The sequence below is a fragment of the Diaphorina citri genome, unplaced genomic scaffold (assembly GCF_000475195.1).
Source record: "Diaphorina citri unplaced genomic scaffold, Diaci psyllid genome assembly version 1.1 scaffold186, whole genome shotgun sequence".
NCBI classification, from domain to species: Eukaryota; Metazoa; Arthropoda; class Insecta; order Hemiptera; family Psyllidae; genus Diaphorina; species Diaphorina citri.
This window is the reverse complement of record NW_007377623.1, coordinates 179587-197876: the sequence shown is the minus strand read 5'-3', so window position 1 is coordinate 197876 and position 18290 is coordinate 179587. Positions and strand designations below refer to the sequence as shown.

The following is an 18290-nucleotide window of genomic DNA, read 5'->3' as shown; positions in this document are numbered from 1 at the left end:
ATATTTTTTAAATTTTTTTTTTTTTTTTTTTTCTCCAAGTCATAAGTCACAACCGAGTTTACCATAGTGCCATAGTCATAGTTTACACGGGGAACCGAAACCCCAAATAATTACAACCTAGATATATAATTATATGTAATTAATTATATTGGTATCAAATTACACTACATGTGGTTGCTCTTTAAAACTATCTTCTACATAATTATTTAATTATAATAAACTAAGCTAATTAAAACAATTATACGCATGCACCTAAAACAGCCCCTAATCAACCCTACAGGTTTTACATGTCAACGTTTTGAAAAGCTGAAATCTGTCATTCCATTAGAGTCATTAAGCTGAAAATTTCAAGCGGGGTTAGGGGGCGACTTTAATGAATGTTTTAGGACAATAATTATTCAGGAAAAACAATCAATCATATTACATTAAAATCTGACGAATAAAATTCTTTTTATTATACCGAACATCGAGTCGTTACGAGTGACTTGCTTCAAAACAGGTGTTGTGATTAGTACCTACTTCCTATGTTTCTACTTTCAGAATAAAATTCTTTTTATTATACCGAACATCGAGTCGTAACGAGTGACTTGCTTCAAAACAGGTGTTGTGATTAGTACCTACTTCCTAATATGTTTCTACTTTCGTATCCTCTTCACCATGATCAGATAAACGCAAAACAAATTGGTGTCCAGCCAACCACTGAATAAAATTCTTTTTATTATACCGAACATCGAGTCGTAACGAGTGACTTGCTTCAAAACAGGTGTTGTGATTAGTACCTACTTCCTATGTTTCTATACTTTCATATCCTTTTCACCATGATCAGATAAACGCAAAACAAATTATTGTCCAGCCAACCACCTACATCAGTAGCTCCCTAGTTAAATTGAGCAAAATGCTTTTCTGTGGAGCTACATACAAAGCCAATCCCGACTGTGACCATCATCTAATTGTACTGGAATGTTAATGAACTCCAGTAGTGCCGTTTACACGAGCTCAGTAACTGGACTGTCCTCCTATAATAGAACCACGCTGGTAGAAAATTCTCCAATCTCACATCATTAACGGGTCACTTCTTACGTCCAATGACGCCATGGGGGGAGGGAAGGGAAAAAAACCCGCTCGTTTTTTTACGAGGTATTTTAGGCAGTAACTTGAGCCTACACAACAGTATTTAGGGGGGAATGGGGAGGAACCGAGGGAGGGAAAAACGTTGTAAATTAAGCCTAATGAATTCTAAATATTCATTTTTAGTCCGTCCTTCCTTTATTTTTACAATAGTAATAAAAAGGTATAAGGGACGGACTATTGTATTCGCTTCGGTGTCGTCTATCTGTCTGTCACTCTGTCTGTCCCCATAGAAAGACTTATCCAAACCTGGTCGACTTATATATCAAATTAAAGGTCTTTTTACCAGAATCACGAAAATGGTGGTGCAAATTTTGTCCAGAGAACCAAAAAGCCAAAAAAACAAAAAATGGTTTTTTGGGGGATTTTTTTTTAAAATAGATTCAAATAATATATAAAAATCTTATATACAGCATTCATAGAAATTATTTTCAATAATATTAAACAACTCTTTAAAAAAACACACACAGAAAGCTGTTGTGCATACACAGTTATAACGGATAACTATGGTACATCTGAACTCTGAATCAATCTATAACGACGGAAAAAGCTTTTCTATAAAACATTTCAAGTTGATATATTTCTGTAGTAATATTTTCAATGGCTGGAAATCGGATTTTTATTAAATTGGTTTCAGCAGGTAGATTTTTTCTTGAAGTATTGAAGATGGCATAAACACGGCACCCTTTCAATTGATAAAAGTATTGTTTTCCATTAAAAATAATACATACTAGCAAAATTCAGGGCAATTTCTTAGAGACCGCTAAACACTTTCGATAAAAAAGGCCTTTTCCTGGTGTAAGCTTTATGAAGGAATCTTTCTTTTCATTGACATTGACAAAATAAATAGACTGCAGGATTAGTGGAGAGAGGAGGGGGAGAGAGAGGGAGAGAAGCAGAAAATGACAACCCTTTTCTTCTTTCTTTTCATGAGGTCATGTATTTGACTTTGATTATGGGCATATGGGCTAACCACAGGGAACCCAGAGCGACCAAGGAATTGGGAGTTGTTGTTCATCATGTTTCGTTATTCTCTTTGAGCTTATTGATGTGCTGGATTGATAGACAAAACGTTTGAACTCACTTGTTGAAATACTGCAAGAAAATAATATTGATCCAAATCCGCGAAATAAAGTTACCACATGGATTCAATAATACTGAGGTCTCTTCTTTATTTCTGCATTTAAATAATACTCGTTAATCCAATAATCTAAAAAGGTTCTTCAAATATAAACTTTTTTTTAATTAAATTTCAAGTTACCCTGTGTCCATATCACTGAGTAACTATTCTCCTTGATATCAATGTCGCTGACTAGATGTTATGATTTCAACTTATTTTTTTAAATAACTAAACAAACAAAATGAGCACAATCAAAGTAATATTATATTTTTAACTAAATTAATAATAAATGATATTTCTTTTAAAAAGTATTAGATAGTAATGAAATGTAGACTTTGTAGGTTACAAATGATTTTACATGGTCTATTTTTCTTTCCTTGATCAGTCGATTTATCGAAATTTAAGTTACAAGCGGTTTCATAATTTTAAAAAATAAACAAAAAATAATAGTGGAATCCAAATAAATGAAAATTAAAAAGTACTTAATTATTTCCTATTTAAAGAAGATAATTAACTTGGAAAATAAACAAATGAATGCCGTAATCAAGGATATTTCAGATTTCACCCCAAGAGACTATATTCAGAAGTAGGCCTACAAAGTTCTCTTAATTTTACCTCAAATTTACCCATTATTTAGTGAGGATATATAAATGGTTTTTGCATGAATGAATTTATGATATTGCAACAGTTTTCTTCAAAATAGGTTATCTGAATGAAACAAAATTTTCTTAAGATAGATATAATTTTACTAAAATAATAATTCTTGTTAGGGGTAATGTGCTATTAGGCAAAATGAATGGGAATTTACTAATAAATTATATTTGACTACTATGTTTTTACTAATGAAGTTTGGCCCGTCTTGTTAGTCGTCTTGAAATTTCTTGTTAAAATATAATTTTCTTTAAATTAGCCTATGTAGAAGAAGTTCTAGAAAAATTTGTCTAGTTTTGCAACAGGTACATAGGAGAGATCTTTTAACTAAAGGAGTTGAAATTTCATTGAAAAAAAAGCAAGAGCAAGCGAAATGGTTATTTAAAACGTAACACACTTCAAGCATTATGTCTATTGCAAAAAAATTATAATAACCTGCAAATGTATGTTCAGTATAAGGAATTAACTTACTAATTATATTAATATTTTAAGCTCATCTATGCGATGCGATAATTTTAGTTGCGAAAACTACTAGTCTAATTAGCATATTTTTTCAAGTTAAGAGTGGGAAGGTTTCGAAAATGTACCTGAAATGTCACTAGGATAAACTACAATCAGATATCATAATGTGTCAAACATGATTAAAAAAGTAGTTCAACCTATTAACGCCTAGCGCTGCCATCTGTTAATACTTCGATTGTACTCGTATTCATAATAATAGGCGATAAATTATGAATTTTCTGAGTAAATACTCTAGCTAGACGTACGGTAGTGGCCAAGTTCTGGCTTGTTTTAACACTACAAATATTAAAAGGAGCTAATACTAAATGATAGGAGAATGGATAGGATAAACCTACAATGCAAGAGTTGTTCAAGACAACCATGGGTAGATAATTATATCAAGGTAACAAAGGCAGTTTATCTACACATATCGAGGTTACAAAATAGGGATTCAAGGCAACGAAATCTCTTGACGTCTACAATGGTCTGAATACATACCGGGAATAGTCTCCAGTGTTCAATATTGTTAATATTCTTCTCGAACCTTATTAGGTCATTCGGAAAAGTGAGGATACACTAGTAAATCTACACCGATCAAGTTACTTAAAAAGGATAAACATCAGAAATGGAGGTCGTCCAAACACATCAAGCCATTACTAACTTACAAAGTAGTAATAAAACAACGACGATACAAAATTCTTGTAATTTGTAAGTATGCCGTTTTAAGGGCCAAAAGCATTAAGATAATCTGGAAGCAATTTCAAGAGATCAAGAGTTATTTTTGATTTCCACCTTGTGCATAAATAAACCCATTTCATAAGAAAATGAAACATTAAAAAACCATAGTTATTACGAGCCTTCATAGGTTAGCTAGTAGTCTATACATTATATATTACAGTAGCTTTGGTCAAACTGATAATCAAGTGATGTTTCAAGTCCGATAGGAATTAGTTGGCAGATTAAAGGTGACGATATTTAATCTTGTGGGAGCATATGGAAGACTTCTATTATATTTCAATCAAATTGAAGTTTACAGATATGTGGGATGTAAAATTTCAAAATCAGCTAGATGACTTTTGTTTCTGGGTACGCAAATACCTCAATGTATAGTGCATATTTTCCACAGTACCTACATATCTATTTCTTTGGCATAAAGTCTGACTGAATGAATTCAGGAATTGAATACGTGGAAAATAATAAATGAGATATTTAACGTGAGCGAAAAACAAATCAAATCAAAGTATGGATTTTTTTCTTTCTTTTTAGAAACGAAAAATTAAAATGGCTTTCTATCTTTATTTGGGTGTAAAAAAAAGAACAGGCCATTTTTTTTTTTTTTTTTAGTCCAAAATAGGACGTATACTTTATTAAACCTTTATGCATAAAAAGAAAAGAAAAAAAAAAAAAACATCACCAGAAACACCATCAACACATTAGGGAACCCCTGCCCGATCTTCCATGTTTAAGCTTCTGGTCTTGATACTTCTTGGAATTTTCTTACAAGATTTCTTATAAATTAATTTAATGAATGAAGTAAGAGCCAAGTTTGAGCTCGTCGATTTTTCCTTTCGTTTGTCTATTTGTTTTACCATCTTGCATGGTTTGTCCAGCAAAACTGTTCAACCTTGTGTATTCTATTCCTCAGGAACCTCACTGTATAGAAGCCATGTCTGGAGTTCATTCTCCGCTCAACCCGAGTTTCAAATGCAAACGCGTCAAGGTAGACAAGTGTCGAGTGATGGATTCCAAGATGAGACCTCTGTGGATTGTGTTTGAGAATTGTTTACGTCTGACTGTAACAACAACGCTTGAGTTTCATGTGGGACATGAATCCTACCGTAAGAGCGATTCTGGTGAAATTGATTCTGTACGCAAAAGGCTAAGATCTAGTGAAAAAGCGGTGTAAAGTGAGTAAGGCTGGTGTTTTACGGTCGAGTGTACTGGCGGGCGGAAAACACTGCCTTTACATCTCAAGCCAATAAATTATACCGGTATTACCAATATACCAATTTATTATGACGGTTTCACCGACGTATTATACCAATTTTCCACCGGTTTGAACGGTGCTTTAGGTCTGTTGAACCTCCTCATTTATTTGGGAGGGAGGTGGTACCTATGAAACAACATAATATCAGAAGGAACATTTTAATTTGATTACATTGACCACTTCTCTATTTTTTTTTTTTTTTTTTTTTTTTAAGAGGTTTGACAGAGGGAACTGTAACTCTAGGGTCTTATCGTCCCGAAATCGGAGAGAGAAGGAAGACAGGATAGGAGAAAGCCAGCCGTTCCGAGAACGAACATTATCCCATCAGGATAAAATCCGCCCCGGGCGGGAATCGAACTCGCGGCCTAGCGCTTACAAGGCAGACGCACTACCAACTAAGCTAACTAGGCTGGCGCCCAGGTTTTTAATGACGGGATTTTACCCTCCAGTTGGCAACAAGTCACCTGCCTATTCACATTAACCTCACTCAGCCTGAATGGTGGCCGGGAGAAGCCAGCAACGCGCTATTGCCCAGATGGTCACCTATGGGGATTCCAAGCACAACCAACGCAACGTTGCTCAACTTCAGTGAACCTAATGGCATGTGATCCACATTTTACCCCTAACAGATAAGGTTCGTTCTTGGAACGACTGGCTCTCTCCTATCCAGCTGCTTAAATATTTTCTGATACCTACGAGTATTTGGTTCTTTGGTTATCATCATTAATTGCCAGCAGTTTCTGAAAATAAAATAATATAATAGGTAATTACAAAATAAAAATTATCTAAATAATACACAAGTAAAATATTAATTTTTTATGTATTTGATTGTTGTTTGTGTTTGTTTAGTTTTAGTGTATTTTTTTCTATTGTCATTTTTGTAAAAAGGGTTAGTCCCGTAAATAAATAAATAAATGTCTCATCCTAACTATTGAACAAAAAACACTAATCTTATCCTTTCTCCGTCTTTTCCAGAGCCACAACCAACAGAAAGCTGAAAGAAACCGTTGCTCTAGAGCTGAGTTTTGTCAATTCAAATCTTCAACTCTTGAAAGAACAGTTGGCGGAATTGAATAGCTCCGTGGAGCTCTATCAGAATGACAAGTAAGTATTGCCTTATTCATCAAGCATTGCCTTTTAGAGCTAGTATTTCCTGATGAAAGTAGAAGAGATTAATGGACGAGAGTACAAGAGAGCAAAAGACAAGTCAGGCAGCTTTGGGATAATCCAGTTTGTGACTGTGAGAAATCAAGGCATTTTTTTTCTCTTTTTGAACAACGTTTTATCTGAGTGAGTGGTGAAACAGTAACAGTCCACAGTAGTGGTAAATTTTGGACTCATAAGTCGATGGCTTTGGGGTGATTTTTTTTTTTTTTTTTTTTTTTTTTTTTTTTTTTTTTAGCATTTATAGGTGGTACGCTGGTACCTACCTAGATTATGTAGCGTAGGTAAACACTTCCTATAGGTACCTAAGTTCCTATAACATACAGATTGGTGTAGGTAAAAATCAATGGATCTGTCTAGCATACTAGGTCGAAGAATGTGGTGATGGTGATCGAAAGTTATATAATTATAATGTTTTTTTGAACCGCATTACCATATAATTAATTGTAAATTATGTTATCTACCATCTTTATAACCTGGGGTTTGTTTATTATAACTCTATTATTAATTTTATTAATATTTTATTACAGTTTAGTCAAATCTCTTTGATTACACATGCGATCGATTGATCAATTTGTTTTCAGTTTAGAATGATTTCACTGGCCTGAAATTTGAGATCATAAGATCACCAACACCATGCGGTCTCAGTCATGATGTCATGAATGAGCAGTCATGAGATCATGAATGGGCAGTCATGATATCATGATTGAGCAGTCATGATATCATGAATGGGCAGACATGACTGAAAAATGTGTTCCTCATCTGTGTGCTTTTAGATCTCGTAGATTCGTATAAGCTTAACCCATCTTTTAGGGCTGTCTAGCCCCTACACCTAAGCCTCAGATTGGGCTTTTTGTGTATAGAGCTAAGCTGACCTTTAGGTCTAGTGACATGATATGAAATTTACGATGAAACATTTAGTGCATGTTTAGTATTATTAACCCATTGTCTCTGTATTGGCAGCTGTTCCACATAGACTTTGGTCATATTCTCGGTCATTTCAAGGAGAAGTTTGGATTCCGTAGAGAGCGTGTACCGTTTGTTCTCACTCATGATTTTGTTCATGTTATCAACAAGGGACAGAAAGACGCCCAGGAGTTTCAAGTATTTCAGGTAAGAGATATGAGAGATCCCCTTTATTCCGGCAGTCTGAATTCTCGTGTATTTGATGGGAAAATCATGCACACACAGATATGTAAAATGGGACTTGGTATCAAATTTGTTTGGTGTCTCTGTGTTCTATCTACTGCATGGCTTGGACCCCAATAGGGGACCTCATGGCTACTGGGTCCAATGACAAGACAGTCAAACTTATGAAGTTCAATGAGGAGACATCCAATCTAGAAGGTAAGAAACGCCACATAACTGAAGGAATGGTTGCATTTGGGTAAAATTTATGATTAAAAGGTCGATTTCTGTGAAAAAAAGATGTGAAAAATCCGAATCTGAGGTCAAAACTCCGGAAAAAATAACTGTAAAAGTCGAAAATTCAATTTTTATTCTCCGTCAGAGTCCTGAATTCTGACGTCAGACTTCAGTACATGCGCAGAAACGTATGTGCACAAACATGAATTGCGCAGAAATGCATGCTCACAAACAGATTTTCATTACCGGTGTAAAAGGAATAGTTCTCCCTACCTCTTAAAAAAAAGTGTGTGAACATCACACTACTTTCTACTACATAACAGAACTAAAAAAAAAAGTAAAAATCCCCTCTTTGGTCGTAAAAATGAATTTTATCTTGATTTCTTTCCTTTTTCTGCCCAGGTCAAGAGATAGAGTTGAACATGCACGATGGTACAGTGCGGGATGTCTGCTTCATAGAGGACACCAGTAACAAGTCATCCCTACTGATCAGTGGCGGAGCTGGTGACTGTAAGATCTACGTGACTGACTGCGCCACTGGACAAGCCTTCCAGGCACTGAGCGGGCATTCAGGTTAGTATACAGAAAAGGAAGTCATCTTAAAAAAAAAAAAAAAAAAAAAAAACCCGTGACACAATCAACTTTACTATAAAGTTGAGTGACTCAAGCATTACAGCATTTATTCTGGTCTCCGCTGTAGGGTGTTAGGTGTTCTTGTGCATTAGTCATACAAAAGTCAAAGTCACACCGTCATAAAGCCCAGACTCAAAGTTCAAACTCAATATTGATAATAAAGATAAATAATTAGCTCATTGCAAATATGTTCAGCCATGTTATCTGATAAGCATTCTTTTGAATGAAATAATGATTCAACCTTGATAAACCGGTTTGCTTTACTCGAAGAAATTAATGCTAGTTTTGTCAGCTTTTCTAAGTACTCGTGTTGTTTGTAGCGTTATCTGTACGAATTGGTATTCACTTTCTATCTGTGCTATTGGAAAAATGTTACGAGAAGTACGTTTCTCAGATTTAAAAGATACTTGACATTTTTCTACGAACAAATTGCAGAGAATGCAGAGATTTGCTGATAGAATTGTCGATTTTTTTTTTTAACGGTCTGTGAATTTGTTTACTCGGATTTGCTTTTCACTACCAACTTTTCTTGTATTTGATTATTCGCCAAGCTTTCAGAGTGTGATGGTGTTTTGCGCTTGTCACTTCAGGTTTTATTGCAATCCTTCTTACAAACTATAGATTCCCGCCAATTCGTTCAGAAAATAAATATAATTGATCCACGAAGCTGGGAAAACACGATCATCTGTATCTGAATGATGCAACTTTTCTGTGATTAATGAGCACTGTGAATGGAGAAGGTGTGGTGTTTTCCTTATGTCAATATGATTACAACTTATATCTTTATCATCTTTTATGAGAGAGACTAGTTCTTGATAAAATTGTCAAAGTCGGCATTCGTGGAAGTTGATTAATTCAGAGCACACAGCACTTAACTTTGGTTTATGTTAGCAAAATTATCTGATCGAGATTCAAGATGATCAATCAGATAACCTGTGTTCGGTTCCAGGATTGGATCAAGAGAATAAAATTGATAGTATTCTCAAACATTGGGAGCCCATTACCGAAATGGGGCTTAAATGACATAAAAATTACAAAGTTTGGGGAATTATAGCAAAATACTCGGACTTACCGCCCTTAAATTTTATTGACCATCAAGAAACCGGGCTTTAGTCGGAAATGAAGCTTAAAAAATATTGAATTCCTCAAGGGAGAAGTTCAAGATTAGTGATTACGTCTATTGCCAGTGTTAGCGAAATAGAAATTTCAAGAATGTCCTCAACCTGTGAACCGATCCTGATCACAAGTTGTCTTTACATTACTAACCATACATACCTTATCTGAAACGATTAATAATTCTGAGATAAGAGTCATTCATTATAAATTTGTCTCTTCCAAAGTTGTACGTAAAACGACATTAATTTGTACTGGACGTACGAGAATTTCAAAATGAAAGTTTTGTGAATCAACTTGGTCGAATATTTTGTTTCCTTCACTACTTGATTTACGTGGAGAGTTTTTGTTTAGATTTTAGATAACAAACTACAAACTCAATTTTCATTTTATTCACCAGTACAACAACGTTAGATGTGTGTTTTTTTTTTTTTAATTATTATTAATATTTAACAATGATACGTATTAGGTACCTGTATTATTATATAGAGAAGAGGATAGACAATTGAGAGAAGTAGGTATTTTCTGCGTATTCATCAAAAAATAATTTCGATACTTTTGGGAAATTCATTCTTATTAATTTCTTTGCTTTTTTCATTTTTTCCAGCAAAGAGCCTGTTATGCCCATGATTCCTCTGGGATTAAAAGAAACCAAAGAAATAGACGTGAGAGAACCATTCAAGGTGAGTAATATTGCTGGTTTAGTTCATAGGCTGCAAAAAATTAGATAAATACCTAGAAAGCTACCATTCAAAAGATTGAAACTTTGGCCAAACACAGTCCTGTCCTAGTAGGATAAAACAAATAAAGTAGGATGTTCAGAAAATCGAATTAGGATGGTAAATTTTATACAGAGGGTAAGAATAAAATAGACTAGAATTTATATGAACGCCTGGAATCTTTATAATTATGCAATGTGCTAAGCTTTTAGGGAAATATAAACTTGACTGCAAAAAGGTTGTAATGTTTTCTGATTTCTAAATTTTTGTTATGTATTCCAGGATTTCATCCTTGAACATTACAGTGAGGATGGAACTGCCTATGAAGATTCTGTTTCGGAGTTCATGGACATGAGGCAAGCCATGCGTACACCTAACCGGGACAACAGTGGGATTTCTCTTCTCTTCCAATATTACAATCAGCTCTACTTCATTGAGCGAAGATTCTTTCCGCCGGATCGAAGCTTGGGCATTTATTTTGAGTGGTGGGTGATTTTTTCTTTTTCGCCTTTTCCCGTGTACAGACGGGGTCGGCATTTTTTGTCAGCCTCTCATTCAGCCCCAACTAGGGTGATTGTTCAGGACATTTGGTTTTGGTTACAAATTTTACGAGTGGATGATGCCCTTCGCACTTAACCTTTGTTATTTCTTTAAGTATTTTTTTCTTCTCAATAAATCAACAAATTCTATCTATCATCTATTATATTTAAGTGGTGCTCGTCAACTTCCTGGTCATATGCACCACAAATTAATTAAGTACCTATCAAGTTATCAATTAGTTATAAATTACTGTTTCACTGAACTACTAATAATAGTATTACTTTTTCCATTTCAGGTACGATTCACTGACCGGTGTTCCTAGTTGTCAACGCACGATTGCCTTTGAAAAGGCCTGCGTCCTATTCAACATGGCCGCTATTTATACCCAGATGGCCGCCAAACAAGACAGACTCACAAGTACAGGGCTGGATCAAGCTGTCGATAATTTCCTGAGGGCCGCCGGAACATTCACATATCTCCAGGAGAATTTCACGAACGCCCCCAGTATGGATTTGGGGCCACCCATGTTGGACATGTTAATTCAGTTGATGTTGGTAAGTTTTTGAGGATGCTAATTTGTAAATACCTAGATAGTAAAGGGAAACTGATTATAAATGTAAATAAACAAATAATTCCGTTTCTGTTTTCACTCCTTTCTTTATGCACTGAAATTCCGCCAAATCTTTATGATGGTCTTAATAGGTACTTATTTTGTTTTGTCCTGGTGTTTTCTGTTTATTTGAAAAAGTAAATTGATTCCTTCGAGAGAAAGGGGAGGTAAAAAAAAGACAAAAGTGAAATTGAAATGTAAATTCAGAGCCTTAGATAGCTATACGTCCAGAAAGCACATTAGATGTTTGGTGTCTTTTTTCTTGGGGCCGAGCTCACCAACCCCAAATTAACCCGTGGTATACGTACAATAGGTCTAGGTATCTTGCTAATAGTTAAGGAGTATATCTAGGTTTTTCTACCATTCTTTTTTTTTTTCAAAGAGATTAAACCTAATTTTCTTTTTCCAGGCACAAGCACGGGAGTGTCTGTTTCAAAAACTTCAACTACAAACGACAGAAAAATGTGATTTCCAGCACATGTTGGAGCTGGCGCAGGAAGCAGCCCAGGTAAGCGATGAGATAACACACTAGGGTTCAATGGTGTAGTGGTCATAAACAGAAGAGCGTGGGTTCAATTCCAGCCGAGGTATGGAATTTTATAATCAATAAAATTTGAGAATTTGACCACAATAATACATAGTAGTAGCCTACTGCTGGAGTAAAGAGACTTTTCAGTCCTATGCGCATGTATTTGATATATTATGAGGATATGGGGAACAGTTGTAATGTAAATGCAGTTTATTTGTGTTATTATATCACAACTTTGGTGCTCACTGCAGCATTGTAGGATTTTCCCAATATCTCAATAATCCTAAAATCCCATGTATTATGTCACAACTTTGGTGCTCACTGCAGCATTGTAGGATTTTCCCAATATCTCAATAATCCTAAAATCCAATGTTTACTTACCATGCTGGCACCGGTCGCTATACACATTTATATGTCATAGCTACTCATTTTCCTCACGAGGCTGAGTGGGCCCCGCAACAGCCAGTCACGGAATCAATCATTTTCATGATACAAATTTCTTGACCCCGCCGGGAATCGAACCCGGGTCTCCCGTGTGCAAGGCGAGCGCAGTGACCACTACGCCATGGGAGCTGACAGTTGTAGACTAAATTGAAATTGTTTTCTTCACGTCTAAACTTCGATTTGACTGATTTTTCATTCCACAGGTAGCTGAAGTGTATATGTCCCTACTTTCCCTCATCACCGTCCCCGAGGTCAAAGACTACGTTCCCCTCTCCTGGGTTTCCCTCATCCAAGTCAAGAAAGAACACTATCTAGCTTTATCTCATTACTATTGCGCTAGCGGACTGCTCACCAAATCCTTGGCTAATCTCTCGTCGACTGCTCAGACGGTACTGTCCTATCTCCACATTCCTCAGGAGAATAAGAAAAATCTCATTCTAGAATTTGAACCTGAGGACGAGTCACAACGGAAACAATTAGGTAAGAAGTAATCTTCTTCTTCTTCTTCCTCCTCCTCCTTCTCCTTGCCTTTTCCCGTATTTCAGACGGGTTTGGCGTTTTTCATCAGCCTCTCAATCAGCCCTAGATAGGGTGATTGCTTTGGGCTTACATTCGGTTTTGGTTACAAAAATTTCAAGAGTGGATGTCTTTCACACTCAACCTTTGCTATTTCTTCAACAAGGAAACTTTCAGACTGGTATTCTCCCTGTTTAAAGACTATTCATAAGTTTGAACAATTTGGAGGAGAAATTTCTATGAACGCCCACCATCTCTGTGTGTATGCAATATGCCGTACAATAAGCAGAAGATTCTGCATATTGGTGGATGTGTCAAAATACCCCTTATGCTACTGCTTCACCTCGACTGTTTAAATTAAAAACCATTACCTACAAGTTGTGTCCACCTATTTTAAAGAAATTTCGATTTTAACAATCTTATTTTCTGTAAATAAACTACAACTTTCGTTGTGAATTTTGTATACAAATATAGTTCGATCACAATACCTAAATAATAATGATTTTCTTCCTAAATTAATATTTGAAACGGACCATTTCAGGGGTGGCGCACCTAAGATCGGCCCTCCTGTTTCACGAGGAAAGTCAAAGGATATATCGGATGTGCCGAGAACTGAGAAACAAGCAGGCCCTATTTCAAGTCCTGGTTCAGGCGCATACCTTGACCCTGGAAATGTATGCAGATGTGGAAGAGGAGGATGAGTTCAATACGATGTATGAAGCTCCAAATATTACTCGTAAGTAAAAAAAAGTGAATGGAACTCCTAGCATGATGTAAAGTGCAACACCAACACCATAATAATAGACTCTTGAGTGGAAGGTAACCACTAGGCGAGGTTAACGTCGGAGGCTTTCTCTACCACCTAACCCTTAGAGCTCTATTATGTGGCTAAATTCTGAAATAAATGAGGATAAAATTCCATGCCTTGCCTGGGATCGAACCCACGCCCTCTTGTATATCAGAGCGTATTTACCACTACGCCACCAAGGCAGGTGGCGTAGTGTTCAAGTTCTCTGATGTAAAGTATAACACCATCCCTTTTAGGAATTGGGCCTGGTGGGAATAAGATCAAAGAAAATTATCCAAATCTTATTTGTTCCTCTTAGGAATTGGGCAATGGTTATTTAGATCAAAGAAAATTAACCACATCTTTTTTGTTCCAGCCTCCACCAAGTTTCAACTGACACTCACTCCTCCCGATTTCGCTCACTTACCGGTAGAAGATCTTTTCAAGCAGTTAGGACCCGTGGCAATATTCTCGGCCAAGCACCATTGGACCGCGCCTCGGTCTATTCAACTACAGCGGGCCAATAACTCGGACACCGGCTTTGGGTTCAGTGTGCGGGGGGACGCTCCTGTTATTGTAGCGTCCGTGGATAGCGGTTCCTTAGCTCAGGTAAGTTCACTAGATTTGTGGTTACCAGTGGGTTACTTACTTTTTCGACCCCCCCCCCCACCGCAAGGTTTTGTCTGGCGCCAGTGGTCAGTGGGTTACTTACTTTTTCGCCCCCCCCCCCCACCGCAAGGTTTTGTCTGGCGCCAGTGGTGCTTACAACGGAGATCATAGACCCTTAAGTGGAAGTGAATTCATTCTACATCAACCCCCATTACGTGTGTACGTTAAGTAATCATATTCTCCATATTCTTGTTCCAGTTTGGTGGTATGAAGGATGGCGACTTCATAGTTGCTATTGGTGATCGAGATGTCAAATGGTCTCCTCACGAAGAAGTAGTTCAGCTAATCAAAGACGCGGGCAAATGTTTAAGTCTCAAACTAGTTACACCCATGCATAAAAACAACAACGTTCATCACAGTCATAACTCGAGAATAAAAGGCACGGAGAGTATAAAGGAATCGAAAACTTCCGAGAAAAATCAAAGCCCTTCCAGTTCCATTACACCTTCGAGGAAACAAATCTGGAACCCTTTCAAGAAACATCAACGGGATCACGAGCTTTGTTATAATCATATGACCACAACGTAGAAGAAACATTGTAGGTTAATTTTGGCTAGGATGCTGGTAGTTTTGATACAAGATGAGACCATCTCCTTTATTTTACTTTGATTACTAAACTTAATACATAGTGCCCCGGTACTACTGGTACCGTGAATCTGCTATGTTTACGTTCTTTCTTCTCATTGGTCACAATAGGAGAAGTTAAGAATGAAAACGCGCTCTGATTGGGGCAGATACACACAGTATCACGATGTCAAAGTGAAAAGCTTAAGGGCGTCTTGGGCAAAACTACTAGTATCCTAGAGTCTAAAGATTCTCAGTTTAGTAGAAATCAGTGATAGACAGATAAATATAAGAAGTTACATGTAGGACTGTAGTCAGGGGGGTTGATTTTTCTCATTATGAGAATCCGGTTTAGTGTCCAAACTTTTGAAACGTAAAAAATACAAACCCTGCGTTTGTACTACATTATTTCTCAAGGCACTTTTTGGTACAATGCAGAACAACGAAATGAAATGGCAGATTATCATCTACCATAGGAGCATTTCTTTGGTAACAAACATTTATTAGTTTATGGTGTAAAGCATTTAAGCTGGGGTGATACTGTTTATCTGAGACATGAGTTTGGTGTAGTTCACCAAATGTGCTAACCCCCTTCGTTCTTGGCTACGGTTCTATTTTATATTTCTCATAACTTTATCATGTTCAAATTTTGGTATGTTTATTTTTCCATTTCTATCAATAAAACATTGTTTACGTGCATAATGAACTTTTTCTTTTACTTTTCTGAATATTTTTTAGGTAAGCCCAGGATCTGGATAAGTACCACGTTCATATCTTCTATATCCTTTAAAAGTACGATGGTACTTACTTATAGGGATGTCTAGGTGTACTATTATTTTCTGGAATAATTAATAAAAAATGCATTAATATTCTGCCGAGTTCTCGCTATATCCCAAGTAACACGCCTAGCGCCTCCCCAATATAAGAAAGAAAGTAAAGCATAGAAAGGAAATAAAATAAAATTTAACTTGAATTTTATTTTTGTTTTAGAGTAAATAATATACAAAAAAATTAAATATTTTCTTTTTCCTATTAGCTCAGATGTAGGTAGAACATAAAATTGTATATTAATTTCTTAATTAAAGATTTCGTACATTAAAAATAAGTTAAAATTATACGAATTAAACAAACTATTTTAATAAATTATTAAATTTAACCATATCAAATATTATATTAATATGGATTAAATATTTTAAGTTAAACTATTGACTCAGGTTTTACAGCTTTCTATCAAAAAAAAAAAATAGTTATAAGAACAGAACAAGGTTAATTCAAAAGAAAAAAATGGGTAAAAGAAAAAAAATCAATTTTTGGAGACTGTAAAACGGGGCATTTTTATTCACAAAAAGAAATGAAACACCCTCGCGTTGATAAATTATAATAAACATATTAAAATAATAAAATAACAATAATAATAAAACATTTAAACTAAAAACTTAAAATAAATAAAACTTGTAATAAGAACCTTTTTGGATCTGAGAAACTCATTACAAGTTTCATAACAAGTAACTATGTATTTGGTAACTTCATTTTTGTAAATTAAAATATCTTTCATTACCTAGGTTTTCTTTTGTGTGAAGAAGTAGTAATAAAAACTTTGGTTACTTTGAACTCAACTGCTGAAAATTAGCATACATTTCACTTTGTACATATAGGTTAAGGAGCACAACAATTCATCAACCTTATAATAATAAGCATCTTTTCTTTCATATTTTCTAAGATTTTACTCTAAACCTGTGACGATCGATCGGGCTTATTAATAGTCTCATGTTGAATTACACTTTTGGAGTTCTGCTTGAGCGCAGATGCATGAATATTGTAAAAAATGGAATAACATAAAGTGAATAATATTTATGAGACTGTAGGACTGTGTCTGAATCGATGTAATTCAGCTAAAAATTCAAAGAAGCACAGTAAAGATCTATGGATTACAATAAGGCCAATGTTCACATAACCAAAGATTTATCCAACAGTAAATTTAACGTATGATATAATTCCTAAATGATCGATCGATTAAGTATTAATCGATTATTAATCTTATTAATTTTTTAAAGGAAAAAACGTGAGAAACAAATTATTTAAAATAAAATCCTTTAGTGTTACTAAATTTTATTACCGTGGGGTGCTCATGAAAAGACAGAAACTTTCAAATCCAATCTCCATTTTTCTCCATCATACAAAGCACACAAAATAAGTATTTGCTAATTGGAGGCCGTATCACTTTTAATTCTTTGGAAATTTTACACATTTTTATTAGAGTTGGTCAACTTCTGTACATTCAAGATCTATATTGAAGTTTATATCTCTTTTAACATTTGACTAAAAACAGCATCTACATCTTGAGCAAATCAAAAAGAAGAAGTTACGTATTTGGGAAATCAGCATCCAATAAAATTATTCTATTAGAAATAGGTCTCTGATTTGAATGAGAATAACATAATTATATTTGTACTAGACTACAGTCCTTGTTTTTTAACATCAATCTATATCAGTGTGTAACTCTTTTTCATTTTGGTACCTACTAGTGTTGAAAAACGGAGATGATTTAGTTTTATAATCTCACTTGACTGAAACCAATGTTAATTTTGCTAGTACATGGGAATTACCTATCAGAATGAAAAGTAGCAAAATAGCCCATGTTGTTAACATGTATATTCTATAGAATCAGTTACGTAAATTCTGCAACAGGAAGTCCTGATAGGCACTCTGCATTCAGTATAGTTAACCCATAATGGTTCTTTTTAATCTCGTCCATTGGTTATCTTCCAAAAAACAACTCATTGTGGTACTTCAAACCAAGATAGGAGTACACAGAATCTCAGTAGTTTTAATTACTTCCTATTATTACTTTGTCATTTTCATCATAGTAAATTTTCAAAACATGGATTTTTTTGTGTGAAATTTAGTCAATTTTAACTATCCAAGCGGGATCCGCGAATGAAATTTTGTTATTTCTCGATAAAATACACAACATGGAAGAAAATGTTATTTTTTTTTAATATATGAATTAATAATATGTTTTAGCTAAAAAATAAAAAAAGAGGACGAAGATAAAAGACTTTTAATTTTAATTATTGAAAATAATATTACAGAAAATATAAAGGAACATTCGTATAATAATAACATGATTTTTAATCTAAAAGAACAAAAATCTTTCCGATTACAAAAAAAAATCTTTTCTTTTAAAATTGTACCTACATTCTTTAATTTAAATTAAAAAATCTGGTGTGAACATCACACGACTTTCCTG

General features: G+C 35.0%; 2 protein-coding genes across 2 annotated transcripts in view; both read left to right on the top strand.

The window, feature by feature from the left end:
* The window catches only part of LOC108251946, an 82492-nt gene extending 76497 nt beyond the window's left edge, over positions 1-5995 (top strand). Inside the window, exons 5-6 of the mRNA XM_026820929.1 lie at positions 5046-5195; positions 5837-5995. Of these exons, the coding sequence (XP_026676730.1) occupies positions 5046-5195; positions 5837-5995 (309 nt within the window). The remainder of the gene's footprint in view (positions 1-5045; positions 5196-5836) is intronic.
* Positions 5996-6359: 364 nt separating this feature from the next.
* On the top strand, positions 6360-15746 carry LOC103505630 (rhophilin-2). The gene is made up of 9 exons (XM_026820933.1): positions 6360-6491; positions 10270-10345; positions 10664-10866; positions 11217-11475; positions 11941-12039; positions 12708-12984; positions 13562-13756; positions 14184-14416; positions 14675-15746. The coding sequence occupies exons 2-9, from the start codon at positions 10283-10285 to the stop codon at positions 15002-15004; spliced, it is 1659 nt and encodes a 552-aa protein (XP_026676734.1). The 5' UTR covers positions 6360-6491; positions 10270-10282; the 3' UTR covers positions 15005-15746.
* The last annotated feature ends 2544 nt before the right edge of the window (positions 15747-18290 follow it).

Coding starts and splice junctions, on each gene's coding strand:
- LOC103505630 (XM_026820933.1), top strand. CDS start 10,283: ATGCCCATGATTCCTCTGGGATTAAAAGAAACCAAAGAAATAGACGTG. Junction 10,867..11,216: donor TTGGGCATTTATTTTGAGTG/GTGGGTGATTTT, acceptor TTTCCATTTCAG/GTACGATTCACTGACCGGTG. Junction 14,417..14,674: donor ATAGCGGTTCCTTAGCTCAG/GTAAGTTCACTA, acceptor TTCTTGTTCCAG/TTTGGTGGTATGAAGGATGG.